Here is a 19,609-nt window from a genome sequence, read left to right on the forward strand (position 1 = left end):
GAGTCATACTAGCCGGAACAGAGTGCGAGTATTCACAGGGTTAGCTCCTTGCATCCGGGAATTTCTGTCGACTTCGATGGAGCCTGAGGTCAAGAGATGGAAAGACAGGCTCACCACTGCGTACGACAAAGCCGTTCCTCTTCTCGGCAACCTCCTCGACGACGGAGACATCCAACTGAAGCTCGTCGCCGCCAAGTGCTTGACCCACGATCAAACCGCTCAAGTCTCTAGAACGATAAAAGCTGAGGGAGTGAAACAAGGAGCAAGAGAGGTGTTTCAGATCATCCGACGACGACCGGACCACTGTTTCGTATCTTTCTGCAAAGTTCTTCTCGATCTCGACCAGCCAGGCCGCGATCTCTACGTCTGCTTGAATCCTTCACAAGAAGCAGCGATGTCTCATCTTTCGGAAACAGGCACCCAGAGTTCGAAACAGGTAAATGATCGATCGGGGACCCCATGCCCCGAACAAGTCAGCCTACATTTTTTCAGGATTGCGGCGCGGCTGAAGCAAAGGGTTCACGTGTCGCCGCTCTCGAGAATCAATCCGTAGAAGATTGTCACATCGAAGCTCTTGAATTCGAAATTTTTTCCAACACTGATGAACTTGTGTCATTTGGAAAAGCTCTCACTGGGTGGAGTCACACAAGAACAGACAACTTTTTCTCAAACATGAAAGACAGCAAAGTTAATTTCAAATTTTCCCGTCTGCTTCACGCTTGGGTAGACAAAGAAGACGCCCCCACTATAGGAAAATTGCTATCTGCTTTGGAAAAAGTTGAAAAGGGAGGTGTGGCAAAAGCGATTTTGAAAAAGATGAAATGATTGGATTGGTCATTTTTAGCATTTTTCGTTTGACATTTTAGTACATGTAGCCAGAAATTTTTCATTGTTTTCATTTTTGTTTCAGAACAATGTGCACTTGTCACAGAGACTACAGCAAAGCCTTTCAAAAAAGAAGTGATTCAAAGACACGGTTAGACACAAGCAGCAGTACATATTATTATTTCTGTTTAATCCAGTCCTCGTGGAATCTCATGTACTTAATCGTTTCTCGATTGTACGTATAGGAGACGTGAATGTAGCCATCACTCGTCTGTAGCACGCTTGGGTAACTGTACTCAACACCCATTACCCCAACCGATTCCTTTTTATACTCCAAATTACGCTGATAGGCCCACGAGTTTCCCCCATCTTCTGACAACCCAATCGTCATTGGATTCCGAACCTCGTTCGTTGGATTGAAGCAAAGGACGACGTTCCCGGACGTATAATTCAATACATTCGCCTGAATTCCGCTATTGTTGTTCGGCAGCTTTGTCTTCTTCGGTTCCGTCCACGTGTCGCCGTCATCCGTCGACGTCGACATATAAATGTGTTCGTGACGACGATCACGGAAGTAGGCAGTCAGCTGCTTCACGCCGGGTTTTGGACGAATTACGCTTGGCTGGACGAGGTAGTTTGATTTTTTGACGTCATGTTCATGCCAATCTTTCTCGTTAACCGACTTTGTTTGCATAGCTGAAAATTGATCTTCACTACCACCATCTAAAAGCAGTTTGGAATAGGAGATTATTATTATTATTGATCTTTGAAGTCTTACGTGCGAAGTACATTGGGACAAGGATATCGCCGTTGAGACGCTCAATGATTCGATTTCGATCGAATGATCCGGGTTTTGTGAAAACGTCCACTTCGTCTGTCCAATTCATTCCCATGGTGTACGACAGTCGCGTCCACACGTTAGCGGAATCTTCGCTGGGCGGTACCTATAGAAAATAAAGCATAAATATTATTTATCTCGGTATTAATTTTTATTGACTTTAGCTTTTTGTTGCGAGTGAAAGAGATATAGTATGCCCGTCGCGTTTCTGTAGAATAGTACGGGATTCTGGTTCGAATATCCCGATCGCTGAGCTACAACACTCGCTTTTGACCATTGTGTCGAGTTTGGCGGCAAATGAGCAACGACAATCGATACGTTGTCGGCGCCTTCTGTCGCGCCGCTAAACCAGGCCATGACGAGACCGCCGTTGGGTAGTTTCTCCAGAAATGAGGCGTGGTTTGATTTGAAGGGCGGGATCATGTACGCTTCGGCGCGTCCGTCGCTCGTCGGGCGAACGACGCCTGTTAGACGAGGAATTGTGCATGATCGTGAGTAGAAAAATGCATACCGTCAAACGATTGGCCGCACGCAAAGGAAAATAGCAGAAAAATCAAAGGAGAAGCCATCGAACGGTGAGCAGGAGTGTTTACGATACGGGCAGTCGGTCACGCGACTTATAATTATTGTAAGAAAAATCAAATCTAGATAGCCTACTAAATTAATTTCTGAGGGAAACGTGGGGATTTCAACAGAGAAGTCGGAGAGCGAGCTAAATCCCGCGCAATTAACATTTCCGCATACGGGACAACTTCCCACCACGCGGATCCGCCATCTTAAATCATGTCAGATCGTCGTTCAGGCCGTCGACGCGTAAGCAATCGCTCTCCAACAACCCCACACGGTCTCAAACACCTCATCTCTAGTCACGATCGCGCTCGGCAAGCCGCTCATCGAGCCGCAGCCGCGGACGCGATTCCCGATCGCGATCGCGCTCATCGCGATCGCGTTCTCGCTCCGAATCGGACCATCGACGACGCCGATCGCGATCGCCCGTGCGCGGACGCGGCGGGCGCGGCCCAAGACGATCGCGATCGAGGTCATTTTCTTCGCGATCGCGCTCCTATTCGGGCCATAGGTCATATCGTCGTCGTTCGCACTCTAGAGGACGTCACTACTCGCGATCCCGCTCGAGATCGAGCTCGTATTCCTATTCTAGACGTCGTTATCGGTGAGGGGGCGTGTCCCTCGCGATTATAATCGCGAGATTTTTATATATGTGATGTTTGTCCAAAAAATTTATATTTTTTAATTAATTTTTAGATCGCGTTCGCCGCGTTATCGTCGCGGGCGAAGTCGTAGTCGGTCGCCGGCTTATCGACGACGCGGCGGCTACGGAGGCGGAAATCGAGTTCGCGTGGTAAAATTTGACGTAGAAATTAAATTAAATTAAGGGGACTTTTCCTCTTGCTAAGGAAAATCCGTCCCCGTGTCGCTGTCTCGGGGTTTTCGGGTTGAGTTTGCACACAAGCGAACAGGAGTTGAGAAAGTTTTTCTCCAAATTTGGGCCTATTGAGGATATACAGATCGTCTATGACAGACAAGTGAAATCAAAATCAATAATTAATTGCAAAGAATTATTGATTTTGATTAGACGGGAAGATCGCGTGGATTCTGTTTCGTCTATTTTGACGATTTGGAAGATGCAAAAGACGTAAGAGAGAGAAGCAAAATTCCAAAAAAATTATTTTTGGCTATAGGCCAAGGATAAGACCAATGGAGTCGAGATAGACGGTCGTCGAATCAGAGTCGACTATTCCGTCACCAAGCGACCGCACACGCCCACTCCGGGAATTTATATGGGAAAAGCTGGCAGGTAAAATTAAAAATTAAAGATTATTTATTTATTTATTTAATCTTAGTCGAGGCGGTGGTGGCGGTGGTAGAGATGATTACTATAGGCGTTCGCCTTCTCCCTACTATGGTGGAAAATCGGGACGATATTCGCGTTCTGCTTCCAGATCTCCGCCACCACGTGAGTAGATATCAATTAGAGACACTTGGGGTGCATCTAGGATTAATTTCTCAGGACGCTATTGAAGGGATTTGCGAGAGAACTCCTTGTTTCTATGGTGAGCATAGAGTAGTCGTTTGTTTGTGAGTGTCTGTTTCTGTGACGTCATTGTGGGTTAATTAGTATTAGTCTTATGTGTGCTTTTTGTGCTCTTTGTCTGACTTCTTTCTTGCGCCCACCAGGGGGAGGGTTGAAGTAAGAAATGAGAAAATTGAAGTAGTCAGTCAGAAATTCGAAATTGAGAGAAGACCATGAAAATGTTAGGGGAAAATTCGAAAAAAGAAAGTACGCGCGCGCGCACACGCTCGAATTCTACTCGGCCCCAAACAAAAAACGCTAACGAATGACTAGAAAAGAGTGAAGGTCCCTGAATTTGAAATTCATCAAGAAAGAAGTGCTTCTTCGTCTTCTCGCGTTTAGCTAGCGATAGGAAAAGATTTTGGTCTTTTTATCCTGCCGCTGTAGTGTACTAATGAGTCTTTTTCTCGTTTTATTAACCGTTCGCTTATAATTTTGCCGCTCCTGCGCGTACGCTACCGCGCGCTAAAATGGCTGCCGCGACTTTGAATTTTGGCGACGATAACAGCGTTGATCGAGCTATCGACTCGGATGTGCAGGGACTGAGCAGTTTGCCATGCTGCGCTGGAATCGACGAAGCTGGAAGGGGCCCTGTTTTAGGTAGGCGCCTCGTGTTGGCGAATCTATGCGCCGTACGACTTACTTTCTTAGGTCCTATGGTGTATTGTCTCTGCTACTGCCCAACAAGATCTCTAGAAGGACTAAAAAAGCTCGGCTTCGCCGGTCAGCGCGTTGATATCCCCAAAAGGGGGCTCACCCTTTTTCCTTAGACTCGAAGCAGCTCACGGAAGAAAAGCGAGATCGTCTCTTTGAAATAATGCAGGCGAACGAAGATTTCATCGGCTGGAACACGAAAATTCTCTCTCCCAACACAATTTCCAACGCAATGCTAAGAAGGCAAAATTCATAGTCAAAAATTAAAAAATTCTCAAGATATATTTTAGATCGAAATATAACTTAAACGCTCTGTCTCACGACACGGCTATTGATCTAGTGAGAACTGCAGTATCAAAGGGTGTCAATATCACAGAGGTAAAATAAATAATTTTCTAATTAAAGATGGTTTATTTCTTCTCTTTAGCTCTATGTTGATACGGTTGGTCCTGCTGATAAATATCAGAAAAAGCTCTCGGACTTGTTTCCGGGAATTCAAGTGACAGTTTCACAGAAAGCCGATTCTAAATTTTCCATAGTTAGCGCTGCTAGCATTTGTGCCAAGGTTTTATTAAGAAAGAGACGCTATTTCTCTAAAAAATAATTATTTATTATTCAGGTCACGAGGGATGAAGCGTTGAGGCGTTGGAGATTTTCCGAGGGACTCTCAGATGACGATTTTGGATCAGGATATCCATCAGGTGACTCATATTTATTTATTTATTTTAAAATAGTGATTGACTCTTGTCTAGATCCCAAGACGAAGAGTTGGCTGTCTAAGTCTACTGATCCCGTATTTGGATTTCCGCAGCTGGTGAGATTTAGCTGGAGCACGTGCGAGAAGATCATGGAAAGGAATTGCGTTCCAGTTCACTGGCAAGATCGTTTTCTTTCGTTTTCGGAGCATTTTTTCCACGTTTTTTCTCTAGGGATGATGATGATGATGAAGCGGATGTGGGCTACTCCAAAGGAACGGCGAAACTGGTCGACTATTTCGGCGCTAAATCAATAGAAAAATCGAAGCGACACAGATTCTTCAAAGAGAGCCATCTCACATCATTAAATCAGATCTAATCCTTGATTATAAATCATGGCTTGACGTGAAAATCGATCAACTTTTGAACGCAAGCGAATCTTTCTTTATTGAGGTAACGTGCATAGATGGATACTATAATGACTTCGGCTAATAATACGGGTGTCCCATAAATACTGTAAATCTATGGCATAGAAAGTACGTTTACGGTAGTCCCTGACTACTTAGTCAGAATTTGCGCTTTCCCCCTCAGTCTTAGGGGTCTTAGGGGGTTTATTAGGTGAAAGGGCTATTGGTTCCGTTGATGCTGCTGTTGGTGTGCTGTTTGTTGTTGATGTTGTGACTATTATTGGTGTTGTTGGTGGCGGTGTTGGCGGTAGCTCTGCCCGTCCTAGAGTGCCATTGAATCCCAAACGCGTTTCGCTTGCGTCCGTTGCGAACTCCAGCGTGATTTTTTTCACTTTTTTCCTGTGCCAATACAACGACTTGTGTTCACCGCAAACTTTTACGTACGACTCGCTGTTCCTTCGTTTGAAGAAGGTCAGTTTGACGTAGTCGTTTAGACAGCAGAAGTCGTTGTCGCACCGGTCCTGGTCGCCACCACGTTCCAAATTAAATAAGTTGAATGTCAAATTAACTAGGGTTGCTTCTTCGAAATGCCACTGATATCTGCACTCAATCATATTGGGATAGTCACCTCTTGGAGCAGTCTCATTAAGTCTATAAAATGAAATAAAGTCAAATTAGGTTATGCAACTAGATTAGTATAGTCCAAGTATTTATCTCTTATGAGTAGAACTATTAAGAGATACGCGTGCGGTTTCTAGTGGGCCAACCACTTGGAACTAAGTGGGTTGACCACTAGGAACCGGGGTTCCAGGCACACGCCCCACGACCTTTGTTTTTTCTTTTCTTCGTAGACTAAAACGAGGAGCTTTGAGTACTTACGGCGGCGAATGGAAGTGTAGCGGAAGGTCAATTTCGCCTTGGTCACTTTCGCAATTCTCGTGGCGTACTTGATACTCGGTTACCATCATCGATCGACACTTCTTTACATTCCTTTTTGAGAAGTAGGTAAGAATGGGAAAGCGAGAGTGAGGGAGGGAGACGGATCTACCTGCAGCACGTTTCCCCGTTGATGTATCGACCGATATCGACTTGTAGGCACTCTGTATTCGAACACTCTCTCACGGATTCGCACACTTCAACCTTTCTGTCTACCACAAAACGCGGGCAGCACTTGTACGAGAAACTAGAAAAGAGAACGACGCTAAGGCGGGTCGTCTGCCAACGCGCGCGCCACTCACTTTCCCGCAGGGGGCTCAGGCCACAATGGAGGAACGGGAGTCGGAGCAGCGTTTAGTGTCGTCACAGCCGCGACGAATGTTACCAACAGGATAGGCTCCATGAGACGAAGGGTAAGAATGCGACGCTCCAGGCCTCTTTTGCTGTGAATAAATGGTCGAATAGAAACCGCAAACGGCGCTGACGTAAAGCTAACGCGGCGTAAAGGTCGCTTATCTCGCTGACGTCATACGCATTAGAGGAAGACGCTTACTGGTCCAATCCTGGCACCACACCCGGGTCCATACGGTCCATACAAAGTGCGTCAACTCGATCACCTAATTGCATTTGTGGACAGGGAAAGGTCATCCGCGTTATTCGCTCATCTCTAACGTACAGCTTCGAATCGTGCTCGCATTCTGTACTCAACACTCGCGCAACGATGTCGCCGTTATCGCGTCTCGTCATCGTCGTCGCTCTTCTCGCCGTCGTCTTCGTCATCGCGTCTCGCGGCCAACATCCGCCGTCTGACGCGATTGCGTTCGCCGAAAATCGAACTCGATGCCTCGCTCACTGTCTAACCTATAAGGTTTGTCTAAAACGTCGGTCGAGAAATCGTAGTCGACCTAATTCGTTCTTCCTCCAGAGTCCAAACCCTCTCAGCGCCGAAAGAACGGCAAGTTCAAACATTTCCCGGGCGACTTCCGCGTCTAGCGAACTTTCTTTTCTTCTCTCGCAGTGCTTCACTATCTGCTACGAAAGGGAAGAAAATGGAAACATTTTTCGTAATCGAACGCACTGTCGGGCGACGTGCGAGGAAGTGAGTGTGGGACCGCAACGTTTATTTTAGGATCGTTTTCTCAGCGATGGCGGCCCTATTTAGAGAGCTAAAGCGAACGCGTCTGTCGACGCCTGCGGGGCGTTTTGCCAATTCCTTACGAACACTTCCTTGCAAGGTCATAAAAAAAAAGTTGAAAAGCCTGTTTTAAATAAAGGATGCGGTTTTATTTTAGTGAACGAAACGAATGGGCATTTAGAGGCGAAGGATTTGAAGGTGAAAGGATCGGATCTCGAGTGGTCCGAGCACGATGGGACTCGAGACGACGATCACATTGTCTATTTGCCGCGATTTTCCATCGCGAATCAGTCCAATTGGCAGCCACTGTCTCCGCTGAAGGTAATATTTATTTTAGTTATTTATATATTTATTATTTATTTATTTCAGGGGACCAAAGTCAAGCTTGATCCTCTGCTGGAGAAAAAAACTTTGAAGTGTGACGTGGTCTATCAATTTCAAGTTGCCGTTTTTCACGAGCTCGGAATGAGGGGAGCATACAGAAATGCAAGCGGATATTATCAAAAGAGTACTTGTAGTATATATATCATCACGTGACAGCAAAATTTGTTTTCTTATGTAGACTGTCCAAAGACGCAGAAGTGCGAAAACAAAGACAAATGTCTAATTGGCGCGTGCACAAACTTTACCAAATCTGTCCAAATTCAATTGGACCACGGCAATGATTCATTCTTCGAATGGAATGATGTCAACTGTGCTGACATTGCGGTCAAGAGACGAATTACTTGGACCTCGCCGACTATAAAGGAAGGCGTTGACTTTTGCTATGTTCTCCAAGTGAAGGCGGAAGCGAATTGCCAGGAGCACTTTGAGAGACGCTGGTTCTTTGTGCCCACGGTATACCGGCAGTCACGCGGTCCTTTGTGTGTTTCATTTGCACGCTGCCTTCTCTCTCTCTCTTGTAGGATTTAAACGAGGTTTTGGTGGATCAATTGCCATTGGATTGTTCGTTTACAGCGAAGGTGTCTACGTTTTTGGGAAGAGAATAATTGTCTTATTTTTTTCTATTTGCTAGATGCACGTGCACGTGGAAAAGAAAGAATTCGTTCATAATAGGCCTAAGGAAGGAGAGAAACGCGACTTGACATTTAGAGTTCTTCGTAAGAAGCTAGAAAGATTGTTTAGTGCGTTCCATTGGCGTATTCCTTTTTTCAGCATTGAGTCCTTCATGCCGAAAGATTTCCTATATTCCTAAATTTCTTGAACAAGTGAGAAATAATGTCATACTCCAGCTTTCGATCAACATAAGAAGCAAAATGTGGCTCATCATCAAAGGAGAAAACAGAAAACTAACGCGGGAACTATTTCCCAAGAAGCGAGTAATACTGGATCGATCGCTTCAGGAGCTTTGCTATCCTGTCAATGTAACGGTACGTAGTTTAGTGGAAATGAGAAATGACCATTTATTGACGATCTCTTAGTTTTATGTAACAGATCGTCAGGGAATGCAGTACACGCTTAAAAACGAAATTTTGAACAGCCCTTGTATGTTGTCAGCGTACCACAACGCTCAATCAGTATTTATACTTCTCTTTCTCTATTAATTAAAAGGTCCAACGACGGCGGAAAAGCCCACTTTGTCAGTCAATACGATGACGTCGTCGCCACCGACGCTCAATTCTACAAGTATGATTGTTCTGCCGTGAAAAACTAGAGGCACAAGAATTTTTCTTTATTACAGATACTACAGATACCACGGTGACGATTGTCACGCCGTCTCGAAATCCAACGACGCCAAGTTCTGGCTTGACTCCGAGTCACAGTTTAACCACGACTCCCAGCTTGACTCCAAGTCCAAGCTTCAGTCCAAGTTCCAGCTCTAGTCCAAGTTTCAGCTCTAGTCCAGGTTTCAGCTCAACTCCAAGTCCTAGCTTGACTCCAACTCCCACCTTGACTTCAACACCGTTCGTTACTGGTACGTTTATTTGCGTAACGAAATCGAATCATAATCTGACGGAATCTTCAATCGTTCTCATTGTTTCTCTTGTCTTGCAGACGCGCCTAAAGATCCGTCGCCGTCCTCTCAATTGCATATCATTATTTCCGTCATCGGTGGTTCTCTTCTCTTTGTCCTGCTTATCGTCATCGTTTCCGCCGCCTATGTTCATCGAGAAAAGCGTCGCTATACGCAGAGAAGTCGCGTATTTGAACTGTCCAAGTATAAGCCGCCCGTGCTGACGCCGCCCGTTTTTAATCCCGTCAATCCGCCCGACGAGTGGGAACTCGATCCCGACGACGTGACGCTGCTCGAAGTGATTGGCGAGGGCTTTTTCGGCGTCGTACTCAAAGCGCAGGTCTTTCACAAGCCGTCGCCGCGATGGATGGTGCGAAGTCGAATGAACTCGTCAGTGCGAAGCAATTCAAGCAGACGGAGGAGCAGCAGGAGCAGCAGCGTCGATGGAAAGCAAACGATCAAGTCAGTTGTCGCTTGTAAAATGTTGAAAGGTGAGCGGCAAACGTGCAAATAGAAGTAATAGTATTTGATATTTTATTCTTTTCAGAGACTGGGACCGTTGAGCATCAGGCTGACTTGATGGAAGAAATCAAGCTGATGAAAAAAATTGGACAGCACCAGCACATCGTCAGCATGCTCGCCTGCATAACGAGAAATCATCCGGTGTGTCTCATCGTCGAATTCTGTCCCCACGGCGACCTTCTCAACTATCTCAAGAAAGGAAGACCCGGTGTAAGTAGATGAGATATCATTGGAGACTATTTTTTTATTGCAATGGGTTTCTTGTAGTGGTGTTCGGATAGTCGACGACAGTCCGGTGTTAGCCGTTTGAAGCCGAATGTCGTCGACGAGGCAAGCGGCAAAAATTGCTTAATAAGTTAAATTATTAATAATTGTTTATTTTTAGGGTTATGTGCCCATGAGACGTCGCGAGCCGTCGCACCATTACATCAACGTGTCAGACGAAGGAAAGGAGGACAAGAGCAAAGATAAGGATAAGGATAAGGATGACGAGTTGGTGGAGTTTACGGCTTCGGATCTCTTGTCATTTGCCTGGCAAATTGCCTCGGGAATGGTAAGCACAGTTGACGCGTTTAAAAATGACTATTTGAGCCTCGATTCTAAGGAATATTTGGCCGCCAATGGTCTCGTTCATCGCGACTTGGCCTGTCGAAATGTTCTCGTTTTGGAGAACAAGCTTCTCAAAGTGTCCGACTTTGGATTGACGAGAGCTGTTCACCAGGACGGCATCTATCCTCAAAAAACAACGCGTCGTCTCCCGTTTCGATGGATGTCCGTCGAAGCCATCACCGACCGCGTTTTCACCGAACAGAGCGACGTGTAAGAGAAAACAAAGTGCGGGCACGTGGCATTTTTAATGGGATTTTTTTATTAGATGGTCGTTTGGAGTTGTCATGTGGGAGATATGCACTCTAGGCAGTTTCCCCTATCCGTCTGTTTCTAGTAGAGATCTTCTGTCCCACGTGCGTAAAGGCAATCGTCTCGATTGTCCAGAAAACTGCTCCGAAGAACTGTAAGTCCTTCTGTTTTAATTGTTAGCAATTCAATGCTCTTTTTCTTCTTAGATATAGAATGATGTCTCAGTGCTGGCACACCGATCCGGGAAAGCGTCCCGCTTTCAGTCTTCTCTCGCTGCAACTTGGAAGCATGCTTGAAGCAGAACGTCCAACGAAATACCTCAATCTCGATTTTTCCTATTCTTATCCTTTTTGGGATCTGGAATCGATGGGGGAAACGGGATCGGGGAGTGTAGAAAGCGCTGGAAAAACCGCTCCTGAAGTCGACTCGCCTGTCAAGGTTACGCTCGGGGAGATGCCTGACGTGAAGAGCAGTTCGTCAGAAAAGAATGACACGTTCTCTTCTCCGGTATAGAAGTACAATGTAATTTTTTTTCTTTACAGACTTTATGTTTTGATACCGCACCGGTAATTAGATGCTGCTGTATCTCAGAATTTGCTATTTAATTAAAAATTCTTATTTGGCCTAAGCAATTGCTTAGATATTAAAATGAGAATGGCCGCTGTTAAAGGCTTTCCTGTTGCGATGCAGTAGGAAACCGGAAACAGCGAATTTTTTACGTCGATCCGGGCTTCAATCGCTACCCCGTATTGGCTCTTTTCCTCGTCGTTTTGTCTAGAAATTTAAAGAGATGGGCCGAAGAAAAACAAAGGAAGTGGACAAAGAGACAAAAGCGGGGTACGGGGCACCTGTCTCATCAGAACTATAACCCCCTGAGCGCGTGTATGTTGCAGTTTTCGCTTCTCGGCATCGCGGTCGCTTTCGTCGCCGTCATCGCGTCTCGCGACCAATATCTGTCGTTGCCGTCGTCTGACGCGATGGCGTTCGCCGAAAATCGAACTCGATGCCTCGCTCACTGTCTAACCTATAAGGTTTGCCTAAACGTCGGTCGAGAAATCGTAGTCGACTCAGTTCGCTCTCTTCCAGAGTCCAAACCCCCCCAGTGTCATCGCGGCAAGTTCAAACATTTCCCGGGCGACTTCCGCGTCTAGCGAACTTTCTTTTCTTCTCTCTTTTTTTCTCTCGCAGTGCTTCCCTGTTTGCTATGAAAGCGAAGAAAATTGGAACATTTTTCGGAATGGAACGCACTGTCGGGTGACGTGTGAGGAAGTGAGTGTGTTTATTTTTCATATTGCTTTCTTAGCAATGGGGTTCTGATTAGGAAGCTAAAGCGAACGCGTTTGTCGACGCCTGTGGGACGTTTTGTCAATTCATTACGAACACTTCCTTGCATGGTCATAACAAAAAAAGATAGAAAAACGAAGCCTGTTTTATATAAGGTCGTGGTTTTATTTTAGTGAACGAAACAAATGGGCATTTAGAGGTGGAGGATTTGAAGGTGAAAGGATCGCATCTCAAGTGGTCTGATCACGACGGGACTCGTGACGACTATCACATTGTCTATTTGCCACGATTTTCCATCGTGAATCAGTCCAATCGGCAGCCGCTGTCTCCACTGCTGGTTATATTTATTTTATGTATTTATATATTTATTATTTATTTATTTTAGGGGACCAAAGTCAAGCTTGATCTTCTACTAGAGAATAAAATTTTGAAGTGTGGCGTGACCTATCAATTTCAAGTCGCCGCTTTTCACGAACGCGGAGTGAGGGGAGCATATAGAAATGCAAGCGGCGAGTATCGAAAGGGTGATTACAATATATACATTGCACGTGAAAACAAAAGTTGATTTGTTTTCTCTTAGATTGTCCAACGGCAAAGAAGTGCGACAAAAGAAGGGACTGTCTCGGCGCGTGCGCAAACTTTAACCACTCCATCCAAATCCAATTGGACAGCGGCAATGATTCTTCCTTACAATGGAATGATGTTGACTGCACCAAAGTTGCGGTGCAGAGACGAATCACGTGGACCAAACTGGAGCTGAAGAAAAACATTGACTTTTGCTATGTTCTCCACGTGAAAGCGGCGGGAAATTGCCAGGATCACTTTTCGAGACGTTGGTTCTTCGTGCACACAGTATACCGGCAGTCACGTGGTTCATTGTACGTGGCATTTGAACGCGTTCTCTTGTAGGATGCAAGCGAGGTTTGGGTGGATCAATTGCCACTCGATTGTACGTTTACAGCAAAGGTGTCTACGTTTTTTGGGTAGAGAATCGTTCTCTTATTTCTATTTGTTAGATGTACGTGCACGTGGAAAGGAGAAGCCACGTTATTACTAAGCCGAACGACGGACAGAAACTCGACTTGCCATTTAGGGTTCCTCGTAAGAAGCTAGAAAGATTATCTAATGCGTTCAATTGCGTATTCCTTTTTCAGCACTGAGCCCTTCATGTCAAACGATTTCCTATAGTTCTAAGTTCCTTGATCAAATGAAAACTGGCGTCATACTCCAGCTTTCAATCAGCGTAAGAAGTCAGATGTGGCTCAACATCAAAAACGCAAAAGGAGCTGAAGTAAAGCGCCCGCTAATTGCGGACAAGCAATTAGTGCATTCATTCCAAGACCTTTGCACGCCTCTCACCGTAACGGTACGTAGTTGAATTTTGAAAGGGGAAACACTCTCTCTATTGATAATCTCTTCAGTTTTATGTAAAAGATCGTCAGGGAAAGCAATACACGCTTACTAAAAGCGGAACTTTGAACGGCCCTTGTATGTTGTCAGCGTACCACAACGCTCAATCAGTATTTATACTTCTCTTTCTCTACTAAAAGGTCCAACGACGGAACCTTCGACGGAGGGCATAGCTAGTACGACAAAATCTTCTTGTGCGTTTTGTTTCACGACAATCAATAGAAGATTGAGATTAAATTTTCTCATAGATACTACTACAACGTGGGTCGGTTTGAGTCAAAATCCTACGAGGCCGCCCACAGCACGGAAGTGCTTCAATTTTACGGATTGTGTGGGCTTCCGCGATACGTACGAGTTCTTTGGAATCCGACTGGACAGTGACGGCAACAATTTGTGGAATGATGACTGCACCGTAGTGAATAGGCGAATCACGTGGACTACAATACCGCAGACGGACGTTGACTTCTTTTATCTTCACGTAAAGGCGGTAGATAAGGATTGCATGCAGTTATTTCCTCCTCGCTGGTACTCCGTGCCCAAGGTATGCTGTTCTTGCAATCACGTCTCTGATGTCTTCACTTTCGTTGGCATAGGACGTAAAAGAGGTTTTGGTAGAAAAATTGATGCCGGATTGTACATTCGAGACAGAGGTACTGTATCTGTAATTATAATTGTAGACTTATTTTTTATCGATCATTAGTTGCGCGTGTATGGGATGAGGTTCACTTCCAGTGAACAAAAGGACTACAACTTGACATCATTTTCTGTTCCCAGTAAGAGGGACCAAATAACGTTAACTTGCTAATACGTACGTTTCTCCGTTATTTTCCAGTCTTGAGCGATAACTGTAAAAATGTTACCTACAATTTCGAATTTCAGTCGACTTCAATTAAGGACGATGTCCTATTGAGTATGAGTGTCGAAGCAAGAAGCAAAATGTGGCTCACAGTCAAAAGCGACGATAGAGAAACGAATAGACCGTTACCTGCAAGGAGCAACTCAATTCGGACATTAATAAAGGCCTGCGCACCAGTCACCGTAACGGTACGTAGTCAAATTTTGAAAGGAGAAACACTCCCTCTATTGATAATCTCTTCAGTTTTATGTAGAAGATCGTCAGGGAAAGCAATACACGCTTAAAAGGGAAACTTTGCAAAGCCCTTGTTCTACGGTGCAGAAGTGCTCCAATTTCAGGGATTGTGTGGGCTTCCGCGATAATTACGAGTTCTTTGGAATCCAACTTAACAGCACCGGCAACAATTCGTGGCATCCTTTCTGCACGGGGGTGGACAGACGAATCACGTGGACCACAATACCAGAAACGGACGTCGACTTTTTTTATCTTCACGTCAAGGCGGTGGAGCAGGATTGCATGAAGTTATTTCCTTCTCGCTGGTATTCCGTGCCCAAGGTATGCTGTCCTTTAAATCACGTGATGTCTTCTTTTTTGGAGCATTGTCTAGAACGTGAACGAGGTTTTGGTAGAGAATGTGATACCGAATTGTGCATTCGAAGCAGAGGTACTGTATGTATGTTTTAATTATAATCGCATCTGTTACTCCTTTTATTGTTAGCTGGGCGTGTATGACACGAGGTCAAATGCCGGTAAAGAGAAGGAGAATAATTTGACATTTTCTGTTCCCAGTAAGAAGGACCGGATAGCAATGAAATTGTTTTAATTGCGATTGTCTAGTCTTGAGTGATACGTGTCAAGAGATTTCATACAGTCCCGTATTTCAGACTCTTGGCTCCTCGGATCAAGTCCCATTCCGAGTTATTGTCACAGCAAGTGGAAGCGGAAAATGGCTCAAAATCATAAGTGCAGGTGGTAATCAATTAGCAATGAAAGTACCTGCAAGCAGCAAGCCAATAGCAAGTCCTTGGACTATTCGAAAGGCCTGCGCGCCAGTCACCGTAACGGTATACATGTATATTGAAATTAGACAATTCTTCCATTGGGAATCTCTTCAGATTTATGTAAGGAATCATCAAAGAAAGCGGTACACGCTTAAAAGGGAAACTTTTCAAAGTCCTTGTTCTACGGTGCGGAAGTGCTCTGATTTCACGGATTGTGTGGGCTTCCGCGATAATTACGAGTTCTTTGGAATCCAACTTAACAGCACCGGCAACAATTTGTGGTATCCTTACTGCACGGGGGTGGACAGACGAATCACGTGGACCACAATACCAGAAACGGACGTCGACTTTTTTTATCTTCACGTCAAGGCGGTGGAGCAGGATTGCATGAAGTTATTTCCTTCTCGCTGGTATTCCGTACCCAAGGTATGCCGTCTTTGCAATCACGGGATGTCTTCACTTTCGTTGGCATAGGGTGCGAACGAGGTTTTGGTAGAGAATGTGATACCGAATTGTGCATTCGAAGCAGAGGTACTGTATGTATGTTTTAATTATAATCGCATCTGTTACTCCTTTTATTGTTAGCTGGGCGTGTATGACACGAGGTCAAATGCCGGTAAAGAGAAGGAGAATAATTTGACATTTTCTGTTCCCAGTAAGAAGGACCGGATAGCAATGAAATTGTTTTAATTGCGATTGTCTAGTCTTGAGTGATACGTGTCAAGAGTTTTCATACAATCCCATATTTCAGACTCTTGGCTCCTCGGATCAAGTCTTATTCCGAGTTATTGTCACAGCAAGTGGAAGCAGAAAATGGCTCAACATCACAAATGCAGGTGGTGATCAATTAACAAGGGAAGTACCTGCAAGCAGCAAGCCAATAGCAAGTCCTTGGACATTTCAAAAGGCCTGCGTGCCAGTCACCGTAACGGTATACATGTATATTGAAATTAGACAATTCTTCCATTGGGAATCTCTTCAGATTTATGTAACGAATCATCAAGGAAAGCAGTACACGCTTAAAAGGGAAACTTTTCAAAGTCCTTGTTCTACGGTGCGGAAGTGCTCTGATTTCACGGATTGTGTGGGCTTCCGCGATAATTACGAGTTCTTTGGAATCCAACTTAACAGCACCGGCAACAATTTGTGGTATCCTTACTGCACGGGGGTGGACAGACGAATCACGTGGACCACAATACCGCAAACGGACGTCGACTTCTTTTATCTTCACGTCAAGGCGGTGGAACGTGATTGTATGAAGTTATTTCCTTCTCGCTGGTATTCCGTGCCCAAGGTATGCCGTCTTTGCAATCACGGGATGTCTTCACTTTCGTTGGCATAGAACGTGAAAGAGGTTTTGGTGGAGAAAGTGATACCGAATTGTACATTCGAGGCAGAGGTACTCATGTGTGTTATTGTTTTACCTGTTACTTTTTCCTATTGTTAGATGGGCGTGTATGACAGAAGGTCGAATGCCGGTAAAAAGAAGAAGATCAATGTTCCCAGTAAGAAGGACCGGATAGCAATGAAATTGTTTTGATTGCGATTGTCTTCGTCAATTGCTAGTCTTGAGCGATACGTGTCAAGAGATTTCGTACAATACCATATTTCAGACTCTTGGCTCCTCGGATCAAGTCCTATTCCGAGTTAATGTCGAAGCAAGTGGAAACAGAAAATGGCTCAACATCACAAGTGCAGGTGGTGATCAATTAACAATGGAAGTACCTGCAAGCAGCAAGCCAATAGCAAGTCCTTGGACATTTCAAAAGGCCTGCGCGCCAGTCACCGTAACGGTATACATGCATATTGAAATTAGAAGAGGCACTTCTTCTATTGAGAATCTTCAGTTTTATACAAGGAATGATCAGTATACGGTGATAAATGAAACTTTGCAAAGCCCTTGTATGCCGGGTGTACGCTTATAACTTACATGCAGTCAAATGCTATTTTACAAAGGTCCAACGACGGGTCCAACGACGGGTCCAACGACGGGTCCAACGACGGGCCCAACGACGGGTCCAACGACGGGTCCAACGACGGGTCCAACGACGAATCCGACGATGGGTCCAACAACGAATCCGATGACAGGTCCAACGACGGGAACGTCGTCGCTAGGTATTTGCGGATTTACATGACCTGTAGAAGAGAAAATGCTAAAAATTAGATCGTTTTTCTCGTTTTTTTTTGCAGATACGTCGATATCTCAATCAACAATCATTGTTTCCATAATCGTTTCGTTTGTTCTCTTCGTCCTGCTCATCGTCGTCGTTGCCGTTGTCTGCGTCCGTCGTGAAAGGCGCCGCGCCGCGAAAAGTCGTCGTCGACTACAGGCGTTGAATCCCCCTTCCTCTGATTCCGTCGAGCCGGCAATAAAACCGCTCGACGACGAGTGGGAAATCGATCGCGGCGATCTCATGTTGCTCGAAAAGATCGGCGAAGGCTTTTTTGGCGTCGTTCTGAAAGCCAAGGTCTTTCACAGACAACCACTGGAGTCCCAACGCTGGATGGTGCGGCGAAGTCGAACTGGGACCAATATTGGCGGCAATGAAACTAAATCAATTGTGGCTTGTAAAATGTTAAAAGGTAACGTCACTTTTTAATTTAATTAAAATCGAGCTCGAACGTTCACTTCAAAATAAAAATAGGGACTCTTCACGAGGCTGATTTCATGGAGGAAATCCGTTTGATGAAACTAATCGGACAGCATCGACACATTGTCAGCTTTCTTGCATGCTTAACGAAAAGTCAGCCGATGTGCCTTATAGTTGAATACTGTTTGCACGGCGACCTTCTCAACTATCTCAGAAAACGAAGACCTGGGGTAGATAGAAGATGAACGCTCGTTCATATATCATATTATTTTATAGTGGCATTCAAAAGATGAACCGCTCTCGGGTGACTCGGGTCTACATACAGTCCGCTCTAATTTGAAAAGCCTTGAAGAGGCACGTAATTCTATTTTTAGAATTTTTTATCAGGAAAACAATTGTGTAATAGGACGGAATGAAGTCGGATGACGAGAAAAAGAACGACGAAAAGGATAAGAATGTTGGACTGGAATTTTCCGCTTCTGATCTCCTGTCGTTTGCGTGGCAAGTGGCATCGGGAATGGTGCGAACGAGCCTATTTTTCTTTCATTTATACGTAGTAAAATTGTTTTGAACCATCAGGAATATCTGATTGGAAAAGGTGTCGTTCATCGCGACTTGGCCTGTCGGAATGTGCTCGTTTGCGGAAACAAACTACTCAAGGTGTCCGACTTTGGACTGGCGAGAGCGGTCTACAGAGACGGCACATATTATCAAAAGACAACGAAGCGTCTCCCACTCCGATGGATGTCCATCGAGGCCATTACAGACCGCGTCTTCACTGAACAGAGCGACGTGTAAATTTAAATATTTATCACGTACTGTACACGTGTAATTTCTGTCGTCATTTTTAGATGGTCGTTTGGAATCGTTATGTGGGAGATATGCACTCTAGGTAAGACTTTGTTTCTTTTGCTTCTGTCTCGAAAATCTTTTTGTTGTACAGGAAGTTTTCCCTATCCGTCGATTTCATGCAAGGATCTTTTGTTGCATGTTCGCGAGGGCAATCGCTTATCTTGTCCAGAAAACTGTTCTGAAGAACTGTAAGTAATACATGTACGTGCAGAGAAAGACTCAGAGAGCGCTCTAAATTCTTTTGTTAGATACGGACTGATGCTCGAGTGCTGGAATGTTAATCCAGGAAAGCGTCCCTTGTTTGCCTTTCTCTCAGAGCGGCTAGGAAGCATGCTTGAAGCCGAAGGATCGTCCAAGTATCTGAATCTCAATTTTTCCTATTTGTATCCAGTGTGGGATTTGGAGTCGAAAGAGGAAACGACGGGTTCAGATTCGGAGACGTCAGGAAGCGTTAGAGAGGAGGCTGGTATGTTGAAGGAAAGGTATGTTTGCAGTAGCTCGTTAATAGCGAGAGAAACCACTGTCTTTTGATTGGAATTATAGTCAGTTTGCCAGATTTAGTGCACGTGTCTTTCTGAAGATTAGCAGTAGAGTGCGTGATGTGCAAGTCATAAGAAACGAAATTTTAAATGTTGCACAACTTTCGCCAACGACACGTGCTCGCCCTGGTAAAATTACAGTAGTTTTGATCAGCATCCG

At 44.9% G+C, this 19,609-nt stretch overlaps 5 protein-coding genes and 2 long non-coding RNA genes across 9 annotated transcripts; 5 read left to right on the top strand and 2 right to left on the bottom strand.

Annotated features, from left to right (window-relative positions):
- The first annotated feature begins 66 nt into the window (after window positions 1-66).
- Window positions 67-898, top strand: LOC136183776 (uncharacterized). The gene is made up of 2 exons (XR_010669233.1): window positions 67-436; window positions 493-898. It is a non-coding gene; the product is annotated as an uncharacterized lncRNA (long non-coding RNA).
- Window positions 895-2,251, bottom strand: LOC136183764 (uncharacterized). Its single transcript, XM_065970515.1, has 4 exons — window positions 2,175-2,251; window positions 1,823-2,127; window positions 1,604-1,769; window positions 895-1,548 (listed from the first exon to the last, which is right to left on the bottom strand). The coding sequence occupies exons 1-4, from the start codon at window positions 2,230-2,232 to the stop codon at window positions 1,004-1,006; spliced, it is 1,074 nt and encodes a 357-aa protein (XP_065826587.1). The 5' UTR covers window positions 2,233-2,251; the 3' UTR covers window positions 895-1,003.
- A 141-nt stretch (window positions 2,252-2,392) lies between these two features.
- Window positions 2,393-3,940, top strand: LOC136183772 (transformer-2 protein homolog alpha-like). Of its 2 annotated transcripts, XM_065970523.1 has the most exons (9): window positions 2,393-2,476; window positions 2,530-2,702; window positions 2,769-2,834; window positions 2,927-3,023; window positions 3,079-3,207; window positions 3,258-3,317; window positions 3,364-3,479; window positions 3,526-3,638; window positions 3,693-3,940. In XM_065970523.1, exons 1-9 carry the CDS (start codon window positions 2,447-2,449, stop codon window positions 3,701-3,703), a joined length of 795 nt encoding a protein of 264 aa, XP_065826595.1. In that variant the 5' UTR covers window positions 2,393-2,446; the 3' UTR covers window positions 3,704-3,940. The 2 variants fall into 2 exon arrangements, with proteins under 2 accessions (XP_065826595.1, XP_065826596.1); XM_065970524.1 differs by lacking the exon at window positions 2,769-2,834.
- A 146-nt stretch (window positions 3,941-4,086) lies between these two features.
- LOC136183769 (ribonuclease H2 subunit A-like) lies at window positions 4,087-6,143 on the top strand. The gene is made up of 8 exons (XM_065970520.1): window positions 4,087-4,355; window positions 4,407-4,478; window positions 4,526-4,652; window positions 4,700-4,787; window positions 4,837-4,974; window positions 5,029-5,110; window positions 5,162-5,285; window positions 5,339-6,143. The coding sequence occupies exons 1-8, from the start codon at window positions 4,226-4,228 to the stop codon at window positions 5,481-5,483; spliced, it is 906 nt and encodes a 301-aa protein (XP_065826592.1). The 5' UTR covers window positions 4,087-4,225; the 3' UTR covers window positions 5,484-6,143.
- On the bottom strand, window positions 5,526-6,911 carry LOC136183771 (uncharacterized). Its single transcript, XM_065970522.1, has 4 exons — window positions 6,750-6,911; window positions 6,560-6,694; window positions 6,391-6,501; window positions 5,526-6,162 (listed from the first exon to the last, which is right to left on the bottom strand). Exons 1-4 carry the CDS (start codon window positions 6,848-6,850, stop codon window positions 5,667-5,669), a joined length of 843 nt encoding a protein of 280 aa, XP_065826594.1. The 5' UTR covers window positions 6,851-6,911; the 3' UTR covers window positions 5,526-5,666.
- LOC136183742 (uncharacterized) lies at window positions 6,307-19,544 on the top strand. The gene is made up of 39 exons (XM_065970481.1): window positions 6,307-6,860; window positions 6,913-7,315; window positions 7,373-7,402; window positions 7,466-7,546; window positions 12,238-12,310; window positions 12,374-12,537; window positions 12,586-12,724; window positions 12,781-13,052; window positions 13,110-13,166; window positions 13,217-13,301; window positions 13,355-13,566; window positions 13,622-13,688; window positions 13,751-13,804; window positions 13,859-14,151; window positions 14,204-14,260; window positions 14,311-14,383; window positions 14,443-14,654; window positions 14,710-15,021; window positions 15,074-15,130; window positions 15,185-15,254; window positions 15,304-15,530; window positions 15,582-15,893; window positions 15,942-15,998; window positions 16,053-16,122; window positions 16,172-16,398; window positions 16,450-16,761; window positions 16,810-16,866; window positions 16,915-16,972; window positions 17,034-17,260; window positions 17,315-17,369; window positions 17,424-17,582; window positions 17,658-18,050; window positions 18,113-18,288; window positions 18,335-18,412; window positions 18,465-18,578; window positions 18,638-18,852; window positions 18,910-18,950; window positions 19,002-19,098; window positions 19,159-19,544. Exons 2-39 carry the CDS (start codon window positions 7,169-7,171, stop codon window positions 19,439-19,441), a joined length of 5,613 nt encoding a protein of 1,870 aa, XP_065826553.1. The 5' UTR covers window positions 6,307-6,860; window positions 6,913-7,168; the 3' UTR covers window positions 19,442-19,544.
- Window positions 11,667-12,186, top strand: LOC136200360 (uncharacterized). Of its 2 annotated transcripts, XR_010673362.1 has the most exons (4): window positions 11,667-11,753; window positions 11,810-11,947; window positions 12,003-12,029; window positions 12,105-12,186. It is a non-coding gene; the product is annotated as an uncharacterized lncRNA (long non-coding RNA). The 2 variants fall into 2 exon arrangements; XR_010673361.1 differs by having other exon boundaries at window positions 12,003-12,178.
- Window positions 19,545-19,609: the final 65 nt, after the last annotated feature.

This window comes from Oscarella lobularis, chromosome 2 (genome assembly GCF_947507565.1).
Source record: "Oscarella lobularis chromosome 2, ooOscLobu1.1, whole genome shotgun sequence".
NCBI lineage: Eukaryota > Metazoa > Porifera > Homoscleromorpha > Homosclerophorida > Oscarellidae > Oscarella > Oscarella lobularis.